At 37.3% G+C, this 24,200-nt stretch overlaps 1 protein-coding gene across 7 annotated transcripts in view; it reads right to left on the bottom strand.

Moving 5' to 3' along the window:
• PIBF1 (progesterone immunomodulatory binding factor 1) overlaps positions 1 to 24,200 on the bottom strand; it is a 286,663-nt gene that overhangs the window by 252,310 nt on the left and 10,153 nt on the right. For all 7 annotated transcript variants that reach the window (XM_021065663.1, XM_021065658.1, XM_021065659.1 and 4 more), the window contains exons 3-5: positions 21,752 to 21,852; positions 18,380 to 18,578; positions 15,178 to 15,297 (exon numbers count right to left, since the gene is read on the bottom strand). In XM_021065663.1, the coding sequence (XP_020921322.1) occupies positions 15,178 to 15,297; positions 18,380 to 18,578; positions 21,752 to 21,852 (420 nt within the window). The remainder of the gene's footprint in view (positions 1 to 15,177; positions 15,298 to 18,379; positions 18,579 to 21,751; positions 21,853 to 24,200) is intronic.

Genomic DNA, 24,200 nt, shown 5'->3' with positions numbered 1-24,200 from the left:
TTTAAAAAAGAAAATTGCAATTCATCAGCTGGGCAGACAAAAAAGAAACTTCAGGAAACAAATAGTTAATACCCTTTGAAATAAAAAAACCTGAATAACAAGTATGTATCATTGATGAACAACTTCATTTTCATTCGAATGAAATTAACTGGATTACTCACATAATGAATACTTAAGATGAGCCTCAAGGTGATCTTGCAGGATTTTTTTCAACAAATGTAACTATGTTTCTTAAACAAGGAAGTCTCTGGAACAAAACTCTCTTCTTGCTTCCTAGTTACCAAAATTCTCATAAGAGAAAAATATTTCACCATTTCTTCATAAAATTTTATAGTTTTATTAAGTAAGATTCAAAAATGCCCACATAGTATTGTCAACATTACTTTCTTTTAAAGTCAAAGAAGCATGCTGAAATAACTCTACGATAGCACAACAGCTGCACATAGCTTAGCTACATGTACTGGACCCAAATTCTGATCTGTTTTAAAGAGATTTCATAAATAGGAAATAAAAAGTATAGCACTTAGGAAAACACTCAGTGCCATACACAAGCTCAGGTATGTGATACAGATCAAGATATGCTGTAGTTAAACTGTGTTACTGACACTTATAAACAAACTCTAAATTTGAAGTAAAAGATGAGCCCTATTTTCCAGTGTTAGTATCTAGATACTATTTCTGAGTAATGAAAGATGTGGAAAAAATCATGAAAGAAGATGCCAGAAATCAACTAAAATTAGCACTTTGGGAAGAATAACTTCTTTTTTAAAGGTCAAAAATCACATTCTATATACATTTGTGAATCAGTTTTCATCTCATTTTTGCCATAAACTAGATTATATGAAGAGAGGCAGAATTAACTGTGTACTTGTGGGGTTTTAACATCTCCAAATTTTTTTTAGCTTTAATTATGAAATTGGCATAATAGCCGAGACAGCTTTGATCTGAAGACATGTTTTGCCAGAAAAGTTTCAGTTCTTAAAAATTCTATCTCCCAGTTATAGAGCTACTGAATTTTATTAGGAAAACGTAGTATTAGATTGGTTTAAGGCAATTGACACGAAATAAGGAATATAAATGAAAATAAGGTAGTAATGTATTGTAACATTTTGGCCTCTAGGTCAAAAATGACAAGGTTTTCTGAGTAGCCCAAAACTGGTTAAAAAAATAAATGGATATATGCCGCCACCATGTGGTTAAAAAAAAATTAAAACCATTTTTGAAAAGACAAACTCAATCCAGGAGTGGAAAGTTTGTTTTCTAAATGCCCAGTCTCAAAACTCAAGAGACATAACTAACAAATATCTTAGTTTCTCTTAGTGAACTACAATGAATTGTTGTGATCTTGTCATTTTGAGGCATTTATATTTATCAGATGTTGCCTTCTCTTTTAAATTTCTATTAATTTGCTACCTGTTCTACAAAACAATAGTACCTCCTTGTATTTGTTCTGAGTTTATCCTGTAACAAGTTAGTCCTCAACTTCTGTGATTTTACGACTTTGTAATTTTATGAACATCAGTCACATTTTCCCTACCTGTTAGTATTCATTTGACACATATGTCTTCAGTTAGTAAACTTTACTGCTCAAAACCAGATTTTACTTTCTAAACTCTGAACTTTATGGGTGAATATATATATACATATATATATATACACGGAACTCAATAATTATTAATAGGTAAGAAGTGCAAAAAACCAAAGTTATAATGTTCAAAACTGGATATTTTGTTCACAGTCTAGTGATGTGTTTTATTTTGCTTCCAATATTTTTTTTAATAATGCCTAATACATCATCATCCATGTCAGTACCAAATTAATTTAAATATGTTGAAAAAAAGATTTTTCAATGAAGCTAAGGTTCTTTTTAGGGAAAAGAGCGACTTTAAAGTCTGATATTCTACATGCACAGATTGGGTTTTCTTTCTTCACTTAGAACAAAGCGAAGAACAAAACTTTGAGGTGGTTCCACTTCTGGTAATGGTTCTTCAAGTGCTCATCCAACCAACTCTACCGCAGATACAACTTTATATTCTAGACAAAATGTAAAACAACTAAAACAACAAAATGTGAAACAGGAATGTAGTCAAAATAAGACATATTCTAGAGGGGAGTCCATCTACATGAGGAAGAAGGGAACAACACTGGGTGAACTTCCTGGTCTCTCTTTTTTTCTTTTAAATGTCTTTTAGCTGGAAGGCAGGCCTACTCTGTGCCAAGTTGGATGATAACAGTATAATAGAAAATCCTTTGTCTTTCTAGCTTAAAGAACCAGAAAAAGAGTTTCAGACAATTCGGCTATTCTAAACTAAGGAGGGAATTCTAGAGGGAGCCAAAGATGGGGAACTCTTGAGTTCTAGGGATAATCTCTGCCAAACCTCTGGCTGACCTGTGAACAATAAATGGGTAGAAAAGACCTAAGCCAGTCCACTAAGGCCAAAAAACCTAACTGAAATTTGAGCTGCTGTCCAAGAAACACTTTGAGTACAAACAAATTACATTCCTGCTAAAACAAAATCATCAGCACAGTCAAAATGCAGAGACTCAGCCAGGTAACAGTTACAATGTTAAGATCTAAATTTACTCCATGATTTAAATAAACAATTAAAAGTTACTCAACCTTTGAAGAAACAGGAAAATTGTAACCCATTCTCAAAAGAAAAGATATTCAACAGAGACCAACTCTTAGGTGACCCAGATTTTGGAATTAGCAGCAGACAACTATTCTCCAAGGTATAAAGGAAAATATGCTCATAATGAATAAATGAACAGCAGGAAAATAAAAATAAGCAACCAAATGTAAATACAGAAGTGAAAAATCCCACTCCTAAATTTTACCCAAGAAAACTGAAAACATGTGTCCACACAAAAGCCAATGTTCAAATGTTGTACCAGCTTCATTTATAATGTCTCCAAAGTGGAAACAACTCAAAAGCCCATCAACTGGAGAATGAATATATCCATACAATTAACTATTACTCAACAATAAAAAAGTACTAATGATATTTTAAGAAATAATGGTCTGGCAACTTCATATGAGTGGTAAATGGATAGGTGGAAAGGTATGTAATTAAGATAGGTATAGTAATGTGCTAATGGCAGAAATTAGGTGATGGGTATTCTGGGGTTCATTGCAATTATTTTTCGAAGTATCTATGCTTGAACACTTATATTTATTTATTGTCTTTTTAGGGCTGCACTTGTGCCATATGGAAGTTCCCAGGCTAGGAGTCCAATCAGAGCTGTAGCTGCCAGCTTATGCCACAGTCATAGCAACACAGTATCTGAGCAATGTCTGAGATCTGTACCACACCTCATGGCAATGCTGGATCCTTTAACACAGAGTGAGGCCAGGGATCAACCCACATCCTCATGGATACTAGTCGGGTTACCACTGAGCCACAATGAGAACTCCTTGAAACCTTTTATAATAAAGCAGGAAAAAAAATACACTCTCTAGGGCTGATGACCAATTTTGGTTACGCTAATTTTGGGAACATAAACTGAGAGGTTATACAAAAGAAAATACATAGGTTATAGTCAGACTACTCATCTTCTGAGAACTTCCTCCAATGTGCTTTACTAGTTTAATATTCTGCTACTCAGGAAAACTTTGCTATCTGTAAATTCGAGATTTTACTTTTTGCTTCCTTTCCAATACAATTTTAAGATGTTAAGTACCAAATAAAATTGGACTTATTTATCTCTGGAAAATACTTCTATTTTCATTTTTCATTCATTTCCTACTTTTTGGCTCTCATCTTTCAATCATTAAAGAAAAGACAATTTCCTAAGGACTAAGGATAACAATTCTTAAGTCTGTCAAATTTTTTAAAACTTAAAATTTAGAAGCCTGTCAATGGCTTTTTGAAATCTACATATTTCATTCCCTATTCTCTCTTTATACACATGTACAGTTTTCACCCAAGTGAAGTATTATAAATGTCAACTCTTTGTTGACTTTCTTCCAAAGGTTTATAATTGTGTAGGTATTCAGTGATCCTAATTTTCACCCATTCCACAAACACAGTAATGACAGAAATGTGGTTTATCAGTTTGTAGTTCTTGGTGTTCTCAGTTTCTGGATCACAGGCAGGCAATTTACCAGTTTCAAGCAATTAAACCTACTCTAATTGCTCTATTTGATAACAAGATTATATACTCGCTACAGTTTCAAGCTCATCCTTGAAGTTCTTTAAATCTCTTGTGTGAATACCATCTAGTCATGCTATTTTTCAAAGTTTACATTTTATTCAACTTTAAATTTATACAGCATCATTTATAAGACCCATGTTACTTGCTTTAAAATATCCAACACTAAGTATACATAAACTAAAGATTATATTTGCTGAATCCTATATGAGATCATTCAAAGAAAATAATATGAAAAATAAGGATCATGTCTTAATGAAAAATCAGCTAGTTAATAGTGATCACAACTATTAATACTATGACCCGGTCCTAAGTCTTATATCTTACTATTTATTGAACAAGGTAGTACTTCCTTTTATTTGTCAAATTTAGGAGAGCTTAAAATCAATGGTCATTATCTTTCACTGGATGCATTTTCAATCTGCTCATGACAAAATAAAATATTTATTCCCTTTAGGAAGAAATTCAAATTTCCTCTGACAAAAGTTGAAAGGAAAATTTATATTTTAGGGGAGGTCCAGGGACTTAAAATTAATGATACCACTACGAAAAATTACATGTGTAATGAGCATTTTTGTGTTTCTTACTGCCTGCCTTTAGTCACCCATATTAAATATTCTATATAGCACACATATTGAAGAGGAAAGAAAATTTAGATGCCACTGGGTAAAAAGCACCAAAAGGAGAACATTTCAGGTAATGGAAGCAAAAACATATCTCCAACTGAAAAGCTAATACTTTCATTTAGTACTTTCAATAAATTAGGTGGTCATAACTACTTCCCCTGCTAATTTAATAACCTTTTTGATGATAACTTTTTATAAACCTTCCTCTAATGACCATAATCTCTATCTTCCCTACCTGGTGATAAGGAATGTGATAATCACATTCTTCAGTTGGTTTTTACACTGAGCCCCACCTTTTTGTGAAAAGAGCATATACAATTAAAACTCTCCTAATTAAGAGATAAATGACCTCACTTTGCAAATAAATTATTATTATTTTTAAAAACCACTATATAGAATATGAAGTTCTTTAAAACTCATCAGGCGTAATTCAATCAATAAATACCTCTGTGGAAAAACAAAGAGTTAATTTTAAGAGATGCCCCATAAGGCTATCAGCTGACTTCTCTACAGAAACACTACAGGCCAGACGAGTGGCAAAATATTTTCAAAGTTCTAAAAGGGAAAAATGTACAGCTTAGAATACTTTACCCAGAGAACATCATGTAAAATAGAAGGAGAAATAAAGAATTTCTCCAACAAACAAAAACTGAAAGAGTACAGCAATACTAAACTCATTCTAAAAGAAATACTGAAAGGGCTTCTCCAAATAAAAGAAAGTAAGAAATAGGATGGAGGAAATCAAAACTGGAAAGTAATCACAAATAAGCCAGTATCCAGATCTAAAGGGGAAAAAAGAAAACCCAAAAAACCAACCTATTGTAAAAGCAGCAGTAAACACAAGGAACAGAAAAACGATAAACATGATCATGTTAAAAAAGGACATCAAATCATAACATGTAGGGAAGGAAAGTAAGAAAATCTAGACTCTATTTTTTTTTAGAATGTGTTTGAGCCTATATGACTACTAGGCTAAAGCAAGCAGATATAGGAAGGGGTTAACACACTTGAAAAATAGGGCAACAACAAATCAAAACCAAATAATACATTCAGAAAAACTAAAAAAAAAGAGGACACAAATAAAAGGAAATCATACAACCAAAAAAGAAAGGAACAAAGAGAAACACAGAAGCAACTGGAAAACAAGGTTTAAAATGGCAATAAATACATATTTAACAATAATTACCTTACATCAGAATTGCTATCATGGCTCAGCAATAACAAACCTGACTAGAATACATGAGGACATGGGTTCAATCCCTGGCCTCACTCAGTGGGCTAAGGATCCAGCATTGCTGTGAACTATGGTATAGGTCAAAGACTTGGCTTTGATCTGGTGTTGCTGTCATAGGCTGGCATCTGCAGCTCCAATTCGACCCCCAGCCTGGAAACTTCCATATGTCGCATGTGCAGCTCTAAGAAGACAAAAAAAAAAAAAAAACCTCAAATATCAATGGACTCAATGCTCCAATCAAAAGAGACAGAATGGCAGACTGGATAAATAAAAAAGAAAAGAGCTAAGGAGTGTCCATCATGGCTTAGCAGTTAATGCACCTGACTAGCATCCATAAAGACACAGGTTGGATCCCTTGCCGTGCTCAGTGGGTTAGGGATCTGGCATTGCCATGAACTGTGGTGTAGGTCACACATGCAGCTCAGATCCCGCACTGCTGTGGCTGTGGTGTAGGCCAGCAGCTACAGCTCTGATTCGACCCCTAGCCTGGGAACCTCCATATGCTGGGGGTAGTGCGGTCCTAAAAAAAAAAAAAAAAAAAAAAGCATATAATATGCTGCCTACAAGAGACTCACCTTAGGGCAAAGGACACATGTAAATTGAAAGTGAGAGGATAGAAGAAGATATTTCATGCGAATGGGAAAGACAGGAAAGGGAGAGTTGCAATACTCTTATCAGACAAAATATTCTTTAAAACGAAGGCCACAAAGAAAGACAAAGAAGGACATTATTTAATGATAAAAGGATCCATTCAGGACCAAGACAAGGATATTACACTTGTCAATATATATGTCCCTATATAGGAGCAACCAAATGCATACAACAAATACTAACAGACATAAAAGGAGAAAATGAGGGGAATACAATAATAGTAGGAGACGCCCTACTCACATCAATGGACAGATCCTCCAGACAGAAGATCAAGAAGGCAACAGAGAGCCTACATGACACAATAGAAAAGTTAGACTTAATTGACATTTTTAGGACATTACATCCAAAAAAATCAGAATATGTGTTCTTTTCAAATGCACATGGAACATTCTCAAGGATTGACCACATGCTGGGGCACAAAACTAACCTCAACAAATTTAAGAGTATAGAAATTATTTCAAGAATATTCTGACCACAATGGGATGAAACTAGAAATCAATCACAGGAAAAGAAATGAGAAAACAATGACTACATGGAGACTAAACAACATGCTACTAAAAAACCAATGGGTTAACAAGGAAATCAAAATGGAAATGAAAAAATACCTCGAAACAAATGATAACAAAAACACAACCATTCAAAATCTATGGGATGCTGCAAAAGCAGTGCTAAGAGGGAAGTTCATAGGAAAACACAGGCCTCCCTCAAAAATAGAGGAACAATTTCAAATTAACAACTTAACCAAATACCTAAAATAATTAGAAAAAGAACAACAAAAACCTAAAGTCAGCAGAAGAATGGAAATCATAAAAATTAGAGAAGTCAATAAAACAGAGATTTCAAAAAACAATAGAAAAAAAATCAATAAAACTAAGAGTTAGTTCTTTGAAAGGATAAACAAAATTGACAAACCTCTGGCTAGACTCACCAAGAGGAGAGAAACAACTCAAATAAACAAAATAAGAAATGAAAAAGGAGAAATCTCAATCTACACTGCAGAAATACAAAAAAAAAAAAAAAAAAAGAGAGAGAGAGAGAATAATATGAACAATTACATGCCAACAAATTTGACAACCTAGAAGAAATGGACAACTTTCTAGAAACATACAGCCCACCAAAACTGAATCAAGAAGATCAAGTGAACACACCGATCTCTAGAAATGAAATTGAATATGTAATAAAAACACTCCCTACAAACAAAAGTCCAGGACCTCATGGTTTCCCAGGAGAATTCTACCAAACATACAATGAAGAACTTATACCCATCTTTCTTAAACTTTTCCAAAAGGTTGAAGAAGGAACACTCCCAAAGACATTCTATGATGCCACCATCACCCTAATCACAAAACCAAAAATACTACCAAAAAATAAATTACAGGCCAATATCTTTGATGAATATAGACTGAAAAATTGTCAACAAAATTTTGGCCAACCAAATTCAATAATGTACAAAAAACATCATACACCACAACCAAGTGGGATTCATCCCAAGTTCACAGGGATGGTTCAACATACGCAAATCAATCAACGTCATTCACCACATTAACAAAAGTCAAAAACCATATGATCATCTCAATAGATGCAGAAAAAGCATTTGACAAAATCCTACATCCATTCATAATAAAAACTTTTACCAAAGTGGGTCTAAAGGGAACATGCCTTAAACATAATCAAAGCCATTTATGACAAACCCATAGCACATATAATACTCAATGGAGAAAAGCTGAAAGCCTTCCCACTAAAATCTGGAACAAGACAGGATGCCCACTCTCACCACTTTTATTCAACATAGAATTGGAAGTCCTAGCCAGAGCAATCAGATAAACAAAAGAAATAAAAGGCATCCAAATAGGAAGAGAAGAGGTAAAACTCTCACTGTATGCAGATGACATGACACTGTATATAGAAAACCCTAAGGACTCCACACAAAAACTACTTGAACTGATCAACAAATTCAGCAAAATAGCAGGATACAATATTAACATTCAGAAATTAGTTGCATTTCTGTATACTAACAATGAAATATTAGAAAAGAAATATCAAAATACAATACCTTTTAAAATCACACACAAAAAATTAAATACCTGGGAATAAACCTGACCAAGGAGGTAAAAGACTTAATATGCTGAGAACTGTAAAACATTAATCAAGGGAATTAAAGAGTAGTCAAAGAAATGGAAAGATATTCTATATTCCTGGGTTGGAAGAATTAATATCATTAAAACTGCATACTGCCCAAAGCAATCTACAGATTCAATGCAATCCCTATCAAATTACCCAAGACATTTTTCATGGAACTAGAACAAATAATCCAAAAATTTATATGGAACCATAAGAGACCCAGAATTGCCAAAGCAATGCTGAGGGAAAACAAACCAACCAACCAAACAAACAAGCAGGTGGCAGAACCCTCCCAGACTTCAAACAATACGACAAACTACAGTAATCAAGACAGTGTGGTACTAGTACAAAAACAGATATACAGACCAATGCAACAGATGAGACAACCCAGAAATAAACCCAGACACCTATTAATTAATCTTCGACAAAGGAGGCAAGAATAAAAAATGGGAAACAGTCTCTTCAGCAAGTGGTGCTAGGAAACTGCTCAGCTGCATGTAAATCAGTGAAACTAGAACACACCCTCCCACCATGCACAAAAATAAACTCAAAATGGCTTAAAGACTTACACATAAGACAAGACACCATAAAACTAGAAGAGAACACTAGCAAAACATGCTCTGACATTATTCATTTAAATGTTTTCTTAGGTCTCCCAAAGCAAGAGAAATAAAAAATAAAGCAATGGAACCTAACAAAACTTAAAAGCTTATATAGAGCAAAGGAAATCATAAAAAAACAAAAAGACAACCTATGGAATGGGGGAGTATAGTTGCAAATAATGCAACTGACAAGGGCTTAATCTCAAAAATATACAAATAACTCATACAACTCAACAGCAAAAAAACCAAACAACCCAATTGAAAAATGTGCAGAAGACCTGAATAGACATTTCTCTAAAGACATACAGATGGCCTACACACACATGAAAACAATGCTCAATATCACTAATTACTAGAGAAATTCAAATCAAAACCACAATAAGGTACGACCTCACACCAGTCAGAATGGCCATTATTAGTAAGTCAACAAATAGCAAATGCCGGAGAGGGTGTGGAGAAAAGGGAACCCTCCTACACTCTCAGTCAGAATGTAAATTGGTACAACACTATGGAAAACAATGTGGAGGTACCTTAGAAAACTAAATATAGAACTACTGAATGATCCAGCAATCCCACTCCTGGGCATATATCCAGACGAAACTTTTATTGAAAACACCCTTACGTTCATGGCAGCACTATTCACAATAGCCAAGACACGGAAACAACCTAAATGTCCATCAATGGATGAACCAATTTAGAAGATGTGGTATATATACACAATGGAATACTACTCAGCCATAAAAAAGAACAAAATAACGCCATCTGCAGCAACACAGATGGAACCAGAGACTCTCACACTAAGTGAATTAAGTCATAAAGAGAAAGACAAATACATATCACTTATATCTGGCATGTTACATATGGCGCAAATGAATATATCTACAGAAAAGAAACAAACTCATGGACATGGACAACAGACTTGTGGTTGCCTAGGGGAAGGGAGTGGGATGGACTGGAGTTTGGGATTAGTAGATGCAAACTATTGCATTTGGAGTGGATAAGCAGTGAGATAACAGCACAGGGAACTATATGCAATCACTTGTGATGGAACATGATAGAGGATAATGTGAGAAAAAGAATGTATAACTGGGTCACTTTGCTCAAAGTACAGCAGATATTGACACAACACTGTAAATCAACTATAATAAAAAAAAAATAAAAAAACACCTGTGTTCTAACACTTTTCCCCAAATATCATAATTACAGAAGCATATACTACCGACTATGCTCCAAACACAGATGATTCTTTTTTATCACATGGATCACACTGAAGTTGTGAGTCTTAAACACAAGTCTAACTACATGTTACACTGCTGGATAAAAAGGAGATGAATGCCTTTCTATCGTTATTGACAATTGGAAATTCCTATAGTTTACTAAATACTATTTTGTGTACGTTAACTGTGATTTCTTCCACCTTAAAAAACAAAACAAACCCTCTCTTTCATTCCATTTCCCAGCGTCTTCAACCATATCCCTTTATTCCCCTATGCAGCAAAATTCCACTGAAAGAGCTGTCTAGACTTCTGTCTCCAACTCCTTTCCCTCTACTCACTCTTAAACACAGTGAATTCAAACTTTTATTTTTTATTATTATTTATTTATTTATTTTTGCCTTTTCTAGGGCTGCTCTCACAGCATACGGAGGTTCCCAGGCTAGGGGTCAAATCGAAGCTGTAGCCACAGCAACGTGGGATCCCAGCTGTGTCTGGGACCTACACCACAACTCACGGCAATGCCGCAGCTCACGGCAATGCCGTATCCTTAACCCACTGAGCAAGGCCAGGGATCGAACCCACAACCTCGTGGTTCCTAGTTGGATTTGTTAACCACTGAGCCATGACAGGAACTCCCTGAATTCACACTTTTAACCCACCACTACACTGGAACTACTCTTGGCAAGGTTACCATTGATCCTGTTAAACATCATGGCAATTTCCAGTCTTCATCTTACCAGACCTATTGGCAGCAGAAACTGATCACTCTCCTCCTAATGAACTTTTCACCCCTGGCTTCCTGGACATGAAAATCTCTTGGTTTCCTTATGTCACTAATAAATCCTCCTTCTCTATTCTACACTTCAATACTGACGTGCCCTGGAGCTCACACCTTGGTCCTTGTTTCCCTGCACTCCTTTTGTTTATCATTTATTTATGTATTGACTTGGCTGTAGTGTACAGTGGCTTGATGTAGGACCTCAGTTCTCAGACCAGAGCTTAAACCTGGGCCTCAGCAGAGAAACCCCAAATACTAGCCACCAGACCACCAGGGAACTCCCCCTGCACTTCTTTTAAAATATAAATTCTACAAGGCCAGAGATCTTTGTTTTCTTCAGAGGTTATCTCACACACCTCGAGCAAAGCTTGCTACATAGTAGATGTACAGTGATTATGTACTGAATGAAGTTCATTCTCATAGTAATGACCATGTGAGTGACGTAGCTGTTAACATATTCTCATCATTGTTTTATAGATGGAGACTGCAGGGAGGGTAGAGAAGACAAAGTTTTTTATCCAAAATCATCACACCATTATTAAGTTGCAGAGATGAAACTCAAACTAGTTTCTTTGAGTTTTCAAATACCAGAGCAGAAAATAATTCAACAAACCTTTTCAAAAAAAAATAAACCCCAAAATATACTTTTAAACAAAATTTAATGTAAAATATTAACATTTATTCACTATATTCTACTTTTTTAAAAAAGTCCTTGTTGGTTTGACTTTTATTTTAAAAATGTTTAGTCTATTTTTTCTCAGTGTTAGGCAAATTGACCTGTACTAGGCCCTTGACGGAACAAAAGGATCTAACTTTTCGTGGTTGTAGGTTTTTTTTTTTTTTTTTTTTTTTTCATTTAGGGCCGTACCTGTGGCATATGGAGGTTCCCAGGCTAGGGGATGAATCAGTACTGCAGCTGCTGGTCTGTACCACAGCCACAGCAATGTCAGATCCAAGCTGCATCTGTGACAACCACAGCTCACAGCAATGCCAGATCCTTAAACCACTGAGGAAGGCCAGGGATCGAACTTACATCCTCATGGATACTAGTAGGGTTCGTTATTAAGCCAGTGAGGGAACTCCTGGTTTTTTTTTCATTGAAGTATAGTTGATCTATAATGTTGTGTTAATTTCTGCTATAGAGCAAAGCGATATAAATTCTTTTTTATATTCTTTTCCATCATGGTTTATCACAGATCAGAAGAATCTTAACATTAATGGTGTCTTTAATACAAAAGTAATTCTATTATGTTTAAATTACATTCTTGAGTTTCTAGGACTTTTTATTACACAGGTATCTAAGACACTGCTTAAATATTTTTTCCCCAATGGTGATTCAATTCTCTATTATAATGTTATTAAGCTTAGCAAAAAGTTTCAGAGAGAGGATTATATTTTCAGCTGAGAGGTAATAAACCTTTAAGAGGCAAACCTGCACATGGAAAGATACTATGATTGTTATTTCTTTTGTTGTTGTTGTTGTTGTTGTTGTTGCTATTTCTTGGGCCGCTCCCGCGGCATATGGAGGTTCCCAGGCTAGGGGTCGAGTCGGAGCTGTAGCCACCGGCCTACGCCAGAGCACAGCAACGCGGATCCAAGCCACGTCTGCACCTACACCACAGCTCACGGCAACGCCGATCCTTAACCCACTGAGCAAGGGCAGGGACCGAACCCTCAACCTCATGGTTCTTAGTCGGATTCATTAACCACTGCGCCACCACGGGAACTCCTGATTGTTATTTCTATATGTTAACTTGGCTAGGCCATAGTACCCAAATAATTGGTCAAACATTATTTTAGATGTTTCTGTAAAGGTATTTTTTAGATGAGATTAGCATTTAAATCAGTGGACTCCGAGTTTACCTGGCATAACGTGGTGGCTTCATCCAATCAGCTGAGGCCTTACCAGAACTAAGACTGACCTCTCCTGAGCAAGAAGGAATTCTCAGCAGACTGTCTTTGGATTTGAACTGCAACCCTCTCTTGAATCTTCAGCCTGCCAGCCTACTCCATCAGATTTTAGACTCACCACGCCTCTACCATCAATTCTTTAAAACATGTCTCTCTCAATATACATTTACATATCCTGTTCATTCTGATTTTCTGGAGAACCCTAACACAAGTTCACAAAACTGCTTCTGTGTTCAGAAGCTACTGGTGCATTAAAAACACTCAGGAATCTTATGAATGAAATCAATATTAGTTATCTGTTTTCATGACACTAAAATATTAGAGTGCTGATATGGTTGAAACAAACTAAAATCTGGGATACGAGGCTATCACTGTCCCTTGAGAGTAGAGAGACTTGCTTTACCACACAGTAAAAATATATCACATAATAATGATAATTTTAGAGATCCAAGCCACCCCCCCTTTTTGACCCAAAGAAGACTTTGTTCTGGAGAAATCACTCTTAGAGGTGTTTTAACAGAAATGAGGATAGAAAGCTTCTCCAGGTCTCCCTCTAAAAAGTAAGGAGAGTTGCTGAGGTGTCATAAGGCACTGTGGTACTAAGTTTGAATACTCGTCTGCCTTGTTCCCAACAAACTGTGTGGCTGCCACTGCTGCTGCCACCACCACCACCATGGATGCTCTGGGCATTTTTACAGAGATGATAGAACTTAAATGATTTGCCTGAGGCTGCAAGATTAGTTAGGAACCAAACTGAGACCTTCTAACTTTGTTCTTTACTATCTTTCTAAATGTAAAAAACAATTTACCTGCACAATGAGGCAGATGAGTAGCAGAAAAAACAACCACAACAGAGCCCTGCAGCAAGGTTCATATCAGCACATCTGCCTCCCTGGCATCGCTTCTGCCAACTTCAGTGCTCCTATGAGAAGTAAGCTAAGCTGTCACTCGCCTGTAACACTGGCTCTGTATTAGTGACCTAAGTAGATTCAGCCCAGCATTAACAATGCAGCAAATTAGAGCATCAAAATATAAATTATGATTACTTCTCAATAATAGATTTTTGATAAAAGTTGCCCTTGAAATAAGGCACAAAATAGCATTTATATGCAACTTTGCTAAAAATCACATTTGAAACAGAAATGTGGGCAACTCAATGAAATGAATGGATAAACATTATTATTTTCTCCATTTGACAGATGACTTGTTCAAGATCACACAAAAAAATGAACATTGTGGAGTTTCCTTATGGTGCAGGGAGTTAAGGACCTGGAATTGTCACTGCAGCACCTGGGTTGCTGCATGGCACGGGTTCAATCCCTGGCCTGGGAACTTCCATGTGCCACAGGTGCAGCCAAAAAAATAAACAAATATATAAAGGGTGTCAAGATATCATCTAAGGTTCTAACTAACCTACTAGAATCTGAAATCTGAGCTCTGGAAGGCCAGGTGCTCACTGTCTCTGTGTGTTCACTGCTGTGAGGACCTAGCACAGCACCAGGCATCAATGGGGTAGATTAGCGCACGTGCTCTGAACAGCTAGTAGGAGAGCTAACTGTATTTGATGAAGAGGCAAAATGACTAATAAATGGACTAGGACACCCTTTCATTTCACCAAGAAGGCAAATCTGCAATGAAGAACTGAGAATGAAATGAGTTACAGTAACAAAATGTTCAACCATGGATTACAGGTCAATATCATGAATTAGCCTGTCAATCCTTAAGATGGCTATTTCCAATCTAACTCCTTCCCACTCTTTATTAAGAATCACAACAAAGAGCATCCTCAAGTCCCATTTTTCTATCGGTGACTTTTACAAATTTAAGAAACTCCCCATAGAAAAACTTGGAGCCTTGTCTCACCAGGGATCAGAATTATACAAACCTCAGTCAGTTGTTTCAGTTGACCTTTGTTTTCACTTAATTCTTCTAACAGCTCATTCTTCTTCAGTCGCAGTTCAGAGATTTCCTTTCTCAATGGATTCACTAGGTCATAGAACCGGATCTTTGAAAAAAAAAATCAAATTAATAAGCAGTCTTGAAACCCAAATTACAATTACAATTTGCTAATGAATAGGATTCAAAACTATCAGTAGTACAAGTATTAAGGTAATAAAAGAAAGTGTTAAGGGGTTTCAGATTATATGCCTGTACACTAAAGTTTTGTTTGTACAAAACTAAAACAACACGATTGTTAAATGTCCCTGACCATCATACTTTATGAAATCTTAATGTTCAGTTAGGCCCTCAAGGCCCAGATCATCTGTAACTCCCCCTCCCTGACACGGTCTTTCTCTCCTCTCTTCTATCTATACTCCATTTTCTCCTTACTTCTCACCTCCTACTACTGCTCACTCCACACTACCAGCTTATTATTTCTTTTTTCTTTTTTGTCTTTTTAGGACCGCACCTACAGCATATGTAGGTTCCCAGGATAGGGGTCGAATCGGAGCTGTAGCAGCTGGCCTACGCCACAGCCACACCATGTCTGCAGCCTACACTGCAGCTCACGGCAATGCTGATCCTTATCCCACTGAGCAAGGTCAGGGGTCGAATCCACATTCTAATGAATACTAGTCGGGCTTGTTACCGCTGAGACACAATGGGAACTCCTGGCTTATTATTTGTTGAACACACCAAGTGTTGAAGAGTTGACGGCTTTTCCTGGAGTTCCTCTGTGGCTCAGCAGGCTAAGGAATTGGTGTTAACCCTGTTGCAGCTTGGGTTGCTTCTGGGCAAGGATTTGATCTGTGGCCCATGAATGTCCACATGCCAAGAACGTGGCCAAAAATAAATAAATAAACAAATAATAAAAATAATACAAAAGAAAGTGAGAAAGCAAGAAAGAAAGAGAAAGAAAAGCTCTTCCCACACATCAACGTATGACTCATGCTTTCACTTCCTTCACCCCATCAGTAAAACCTCCCTGATTCCCTTAAGCTGATTTAAAAGAGCATCCTTATAGGTGGCAGTTTTTGTGTGTTGCCCCACTGGAATGTAAGCTCTGTGAGGATGGAATTTTTATCTGGTGTGCACTGCTCTATCCCCAGCGCCTAAATACACTGCAGGCTCTTGGTGAAGCTCTGCTTACTACCACTGCCATGTCTCACCATGCTTTCAGGGGAATTTGCCTATCCTAACTCAGTAAAGCATTCCATCTGACAAGTCCCTACAAAACTAAGCTTTTGACAAATTAAGAGAGGGTAATTAGGGACTATTTACTGTACATGAATATAGCCTGAAACGTTAATGTATTACTGTATTGCAAGAGAACCATGTTTGGTAAGAGGCAAGTCCTAAGGCTAGTAATTGATACAACAACTCTGTGTATAATTAACCAGCTAGGAGAATACTGTCTGAAAGCAAAAGACAAGGAACGTTAACAAACCAAAGAGCAAAAATATGTATAACTGCCACTAATGGGGTACTTTCTGTCTCTTATGGAAAAAGCCTCAATGACAGCACTTGAGGTATTTAATGGGTTTTGAATAGTACTTTGGGCAGAAAAATTATATTTGAGCTATTTAAATAGAAAGCTGGACAAAAAAAATAGTACTCCATGTTATAGGAAATCATTCATCTGGATGCCTTATCCAAATGACAGTCAAGTGTAGAAATCACCTCTCTGGCAAAAATAGCAGATAATATTTCTTATGTGTTTACTATGTTCTAAGCACTATGCTAAGCATTTTAGATACACATCCACAGTCAATCTTCACAATTACAGCAATAGAAAGGTGCTGTTATTATTATTATTTTTTAAATTGAAGTATGGGGATTTTACAATGTTGATTAGTTTCAGGGGTACAGCACAATGATTCAATTACATATACATATAAATACTTTTTCAGGAGTTCCCGTTGTGGCATAGCGGAAACGAATCTGACTAGGAAACATGAGGTTGCAGTTCGATCCCTGACCTCACTCGTTGGGTTAAGGGATCTGGAGTTACTGTGGTGTGGTGTAGACCAGCAGCTGTAAGTCACAGACGCTGTGGTGTAGGTCGCAGATGCGGCTTGGATCCCGCATTGCTGTGGATGTGGTGTAGACCAGCAGCAGTAGCTCCGATTAGACCCCTAGCCTGGGAACCTCCATATGCTGCAGGTGCAGCCCTAAAAAGACAAAAACAAACAAACAAAAACAAAAAATAAATACTTATTCAGATTCTCTCCCATTATGGGTTATTACAAGATACTGAATAAAAAGTGTTGTTATTAACCCTTTTATAGATGAAAAAATTCATCTCGGGGTGAAATGACCTCTATATAACACAAACTTGCAGTTCTCAATGTGTGTTCTTAGGACCCCAGGCCCTACCTTGCCACTCTGAGACCCCTGCAGGAAATCCAAAAGATCAAAATTATTTTCCTAGTAACAATAAGATTTTTTTTGCCTGTTTTATTCTCTATTCCCATTAGACAGCATTTGCCAGTGGCTAGATGATGTGTGATGATTTCATCACCGCTCAGGCTAATGAAATGTGTGCTTATGTGTTCTTGCAGCTTAAAAATTTCTAATATGGTATAATGGTATTACTATGGTATCTGATATTTCTGATATGGTAAATATTAACAGATATAGTCCATATAAACAAAAGCTCTTTGGAGTCCTCAATAATGGATGTGGGTACCAAAAAAATTTGTGATGACTGCCGTAAATCAACCCTGTGTATAGATTTGTGTAGCCAACACTACAATCAAGATCCTGACCTAGATTCATCAGGATCTCCCTCATGCTATGCTTCTCCTTCCCCTACTACTCTTAAGCCCTGGCAACCACTAATCTGTCATCTCCGCAATCTTTCATTTTCAGTACATCACAAACAGCCACAGTTTGCGATAAAATAATTCATGTCTGTGGATTATCCAGCCATTAACTTCAGAGCTCTACTTATTGCTTGACTTTGGAGATCAACGGTCAAGACCCTTTAAAATTTGGTGATCTGAACACCATTCAGATCTTTGGACCAGGGCCATAAAAAAATTTATCAATTAGGTACTTAAAAAGTTATGGCTACTATATAAACAGTAATTTTAGCCTGAAAATATATGCAGGTTTTTTTTTTTTTAATGACACAAGAGACTTACAGATACATATTCAGGAATAGAAAGTTGATCTTCAGGAAAACTTTTTAGTTTCATATATTGCTCTTCTGTCAACTCGAAGTCACGTAGGTTTCGACGAATATCTCCAGCTTTCTCTCTTAGCTGAAGATTTGTCTCTTCTAGTTGTTTCTGTCTCAATAAAATAGTTTCCATTTCTTGTTTCATTAGTTCTTGATATTTTCTACATCAGGAGAGAATGCATGGCAAGGTTAAAAAGAACTCAGCGATTTAATTTTCCTCAAAGTTCCTTTTCTACAGTAACAGAAAATTAAAAAATTAGAAGTTTAATAGTATTTTTGGCTCCAGCTAAATGCCTATTTACTTAACCAGTTCAACCTAAAATGACAATGCTAATTACTAAATGTGTAGCAACATAAATTATTATAGAAGATTAATGTTCTTAATAACTTTTAAAACTCACATTTCTTCTGCTTAAGGTATACATTTTATGTATCTGCTTTGGATCCTACTTATTAAAGTAATTTTCATTTGTCTTTATCCAGGTACTTCAAAGTATACCTCTTTTAGATGACAACACTGAAGCATCACAATTTATTCATCCAACCAGTGAAGGAATGAAAATAGTCATTTGCACATAATCATCTTTCTCAAGGAATACATGCAGTGAACACCGTTGGCCGCCTACCCCAAAATTTTGCGCAGGAAGGGACCATCTGTATTTCCCCCTCTGTACTGTATCACTCCTATCAACATAAAAATGTTTTTTGTCCTATCTTAAAACAAGTGAACAACAACAAAAAAAAACCCCACAATTTTGGACCCCATTTCACTGCCCCTTTTGTTTCTCCAAAGCTGTCTATACACACCTTCTACACACCTTTACTCTTAAACCCAGCCCAACCAGGTTTTCACCTTCCTAACAAGATCTCAAGGTCCCCAATATCCTTCAGATTGCTAATGATCAATTAATCCTCAGTAGTCTTTTTTTTTTTTTGGCTTTTTAGGGGCCGCAGTTGTGGCACATGGAGGTTCCCAGGCTAGGGGTCCAATGGGAACTACAGCTGCCAGCCTAGGCCACAGCCTACGCCACAGCCACATCAGATCCGAGCCGCATCTGTGACCTACACCCACCGCTCACGGCAACACCAGATCCTTAACCCACTGAAGGAGGCTAGGGATTGAACCCGTAACCTCATGGTTCCTAGTCAGATTCGTTTCTGCTGCGTCACGACAAGAACTCCAATTCTCAGTTCTTTTCATCCTTATCAATAGCACTTGAGACATCTGATCTCTCCTTCCCCATGCTACCTTCATCTGGTTTCCAAGACACAATATTTTTTTCCTCTTCATTTTTCTATTTTATCGAATAGGACAAAGTGGCACTTTCTCAGTCTTTTTATCTAGTTTGTCCTGATGTTGGCGTACTCGGTCCTCTCCTCCGTCTGTGTTCACTCCCTTGGTGAATTCATCCAGCCTCATGACTTAAATACTATCTATATTCTAATGACTCCCTGATTTATTATCTCTAGCTCAGACTTTTCATGACATCAATTTCCAATACAACTCTAATTTAACATGTTCCAAATTGAACTCCTGCTCCCCACTCACAAACCTATTCTGCTGTGGTTCCACCATCCTAGCTGACAGCACCTCCATTCTTTCACTTATTCAGACCAAAAATGTTGGTATAATCCTTGATTTCCCTTTCTCTCCTCAACCCCACATCTAATCCTTGCACCACCATCAGTTATCAAGACGATTATTGCGAGAACCTAACTGCCCTGTCCACTTCCTTTAATTTGATCAAATGTCTAAAGAATTAACCCTATCATCCAGTGCAGTGGTTTTCAAAGTATTATCCCTGAACCAGTAGCAGCATCAAGGAACTTAGTAGAAATGTACATTTCTCAGGACCCTACCTAAATCAGAATCTCAGGGCAAGACCCAACAATCTTTTTTCAAAAGTTTTCCAGGTGGTTCTGATACATGCTAAAATTTGAGAACCACTGGTAATGGCTGATAATTGGTCAGGTAAGTTTTAAAAATATTAGTAAGGAGTTCCTGTTGTGGCTCAGTGGTAACGAATCCAACTAGTATCCATGAGGATGCAGAGTCGATCCTGCATTGCTGTGAGCTATTAGTACAGGTCCCAGACATGGCTTGGATCTGGTGTTCTGTAGCTGTGGTGTAGGCTGGCAGATGCAGTTCCAATTTGACCCCTAGCCTGGTAACCTCCATATGTCACAGGTGCGGTCCTAAAAAGCAAACAAAAAAACCTTAAAATATTAGTTAAATAGTGAAATCTTATAAAAGGAAAAGATAGCTACTTTATATATTTATACCTCTAATTAAAATATAGAAATAAACATCTGCAAAGTTTTGTACATAGGGTCTGAAAATTTCTGAATATGCAGCTGTGTTTTGCTATTCTGTAAATTATTTTTCATGATTTTTAAGTTCAACTTTATTACAATAGTGGGAGATCTTAAAAGACACTTGGGAAGAAATCTAAGGATACTTTTCATGGATTTGATTTTTGCCTCTAATCTCTAAACATCTCTTGCTTACACTTAATTTGATGACTTTTTTTTTTTTTAGTCACTCACATTAAAAACACCTTTTCATAGACAGCATTATAGTTTGTATAGAAATGTTATCTCTTTTTTGTTTGTTTGTTTTGTTTTGGTTTTCAGGGCCATACCAGGTTAGGGGTCGAATCAGAGCTAGAGCTGCCAGCCTACACCACAGCCACAGCAACATGGGATCCAAGCTGTGTCTGCAACCTATGCCATAGCTCACGGCAATGCCAGATCCTTAACCCACTGAGCAGGGCCAGGATCAAACCCACATCCTCATGGATACTAGTTGGATTCGTTTCCACTGAGCCACGATGGGAGCTCTTGAAGTTTCTTTTGTACTCATTTTTAAATATAATTTTAATTAAGGTATCTAAGTATAATAAGAACAAGTGGCATAGACATATTTGAGAATAAATACAACAGACTCTTGATAAGCACACAACTGAGCTAGAAAGGTATATAGACAAACAGAAGGTACTTTAACCCAGGAGAATTCAATAAGCCATAAGAATATATCAGTATGTTTTAGAGAGCAAATGAAGAAAGGTTAGTCCATCCAGCCGGTTAAGCAGTGCTGAGTTTAGAGAGCTTCCATGTCATCTATGGTTCAGCAATGTTTGTTGAATGAATGTTGGATTTTCACTTTTTGTACTTTGTGTACTGCATCAAGTAGTTTTTTGTTAGCTTGGATGTAAAAATTATTACCATCTTTGATTTAAAATTTCTCTACTTTAGCTTACAAACGCATGCATAAATAGCTAATGATGTCACTTTTAACTGCTAAATAGGTATTATTGCTTTTTATAACTTTTACCTGGCATCCTTTTGTTGAAAATTCAATTGGCTGTCTAATCTCAATGTTAGTAGTTGCTTCTGATGAAGCGCATCATTAAGCTTCTCCTCCAATTCTTCAATCTTAATAAAGACAAAAAGGTAAATTTTATGGTCAATTTCCAAATTTATCATTTAAAAAATCCTTCTGTTTGAAAAGTACTAAATGTTAAAAAAGCACTTAAAATAAACAGGCCAAGACTGGGCAGAGATGTTTTGTAAAGGTAATGTCCACAAACTACAAAGTCTATCCATACAAATGGTTGTTACACTACGCTTTGAAGCTGCGGCCTTATAAACGTTTTTTTGCCAGGCTGTCATTAAGATGATTTCCTCCCCTGAACCCAATCTCACTGAGACACTTTGACAAGTAGGATTTTACGGTGGTGCCTCACCTAGGTAATTATTTTCAGGCCAGAACCTGCATATATACTAGAGAACCAAGTATCTGACTACTATACATCTTCAGTCAACTACCATATGGGTGATGCTATAAACGTCAAAAATGAAACTACTCTTCACCTAATCTTATACTCCTTGCAGCTCCTAGTCTCCAAAGCAAGAAAATCTGAGTCAGTTTGATAGATCTAGTTCTCCCTCATTGCTTATTCTGATCAGACATCATTGTTTTGCTGATGAGTTTACTCCATAAGGTGCTGTCAAAACTGTACCAGCCTCCTTAATACCCACTGACAAGGTATAGACCCCGTTTCTTACCTTGATGATAATGATTTCCTAATTGCATTCCCTGCTTTCAGTTTTGTCAATCTCCAAACTGGTCTTCCTTCATCTTATCTTCTAAAAATGCTATCAAAAATGTATTTACCCAGTTTTAAATCCTTCAGAGGATCCTGGCTTCAGAATAAATTCCAGCTTCATGGTCTACTATACTAGTCCTCCTTGATCTGGCTCTTGCCTACCACATGTCTTATCATTAGCCTAAAAGAAAACTCTGTTCCAGCTAAAATACGTGCTTGACAGTCCCCAAACATGCCGTGCATGCCTAAATTCACTTGGTCTCTTAAAAAATTATTTATATTCTCCCTTCCAACCCAGGCAATTCTTGTTCCCCCTTTAAAATACACGGATTAGGGAGTTCCCGTCGTGGCGCAGTGGTTAACGAATCCGACTAGGAACCATGAGGTTGCGGGTTCGGTCCCTGCCCTTGCTCAGTGGGTTAACGATCCGGCATTGCCGTGAGCCCTGAGCTGTGGTGTAGGTCGCAGACGCGCGGCTCGGATCCCGCGTTGCTGTGGCTGTGGCGTAGGCCGGCATTTGTAGCTCCGATTAGACCCCTAGCCTGGGAACCTCCATGTGCCACGGGAGCAGTCCAAGAAATGGCAAAAAGACAAAAAAAATAAAATAAAAAATAAAAATAAAATAAAATACGCGGATTAATCTAACAGTCTGTCCTTAATATACTCAAGTGAATTCTTCCTGTATCATCAAATTCTCCTCTACTAGACCAATGCTATCATTAAACAAATGTCTTCTCTCCCATTAAAAAAAACCAAAACAACAAACCACACTCCCTGATCACACCACTTCCCCTGCTGCAGTACCATTTCTCCGTTCACCATCAGGGCAAAATGTTCATGTGGGTTTTTTGTTGTTGTTGTTGTTGTTGTTGCTATTTCTTGGGCCGCTCCCGCGGCATATGGAGGTTCCCAGGCTAGGGGTTGAATCGGAGCTGTAGCCACAGGCCTACGCCAGAGCCACAGCAACGCGGGATCCGAGCCGCGTCTGCAACCTACACCACAGCTCACGGCAACGCCGGATCGTTAACCCACTGAACAAGGGCAGGGACCGAACCCGCAACCTCATTTCCTAGTCGGATTCGTTAACCACTGCGCCACGACGGGAACTCCGTTCATGTGGTTTTAAGAATAACTCTTATTAAAGTTATGAATCACCTCCATAATGCCCAGCCCAATGGCTATTTCTGCATATTCTCTTACCTGACAGCATGATTTGGCAGAGCTGATCACTTCATTCTCTTTCACTTAGGTGATACTCCTCCTGGTTTTCTTCCTTAACTCACCAGACCCTCCTCAGGTTCCTTTGCTGGATTTCTTATGTCTAAGTGTCCGCCTATCCCTTTACCTGGTTCGAGGCCCTCTACTCTCCCCAGGTAACAGCATCCAATCCCATGGCTTTAAGTGGCATCTTAAAGACAAACCCACGCACATCTCTAGTCACAGGCACTCTTCTAACAGCTAAGTAACAATTCCATTCAGGAAATGAATGGGCATTTAAACTCTGACATGTTCAAAACAGAACTTATATTTTACCTCCCATCAGTTTTCTTCCATCCTTCTATTTCTCAATGAATGTCTCCAGGAGATGAAGCCAAAAACTTAGGAGTCTTACATAAGGCAACAGCCTAGTAACTGTCTTCAGCTTCTACATTATCTGCCCTTCGTCTATTCAGT

The sequence above is a fragment of the Sus scrofa genome, chromosome 11, assembly GCF_000003025.6.
Source record: "Sus scrofa isolate TJ Tabasco breed Duroc chromosome 11, Sscrofa11.1, whole genome shotgun sequence".
Taxonomy (NCBI): domain Eukaryota; kingdom Metazoa; phylum Chordata; class Mammalia; order Artiodactyla; family Suidae; genus Sus; species Sus scrofa.
Note: the sequence above shows the minus strand (reverse complement) of the source record. Positions and strands in the feature narration are given on the sequence as shown.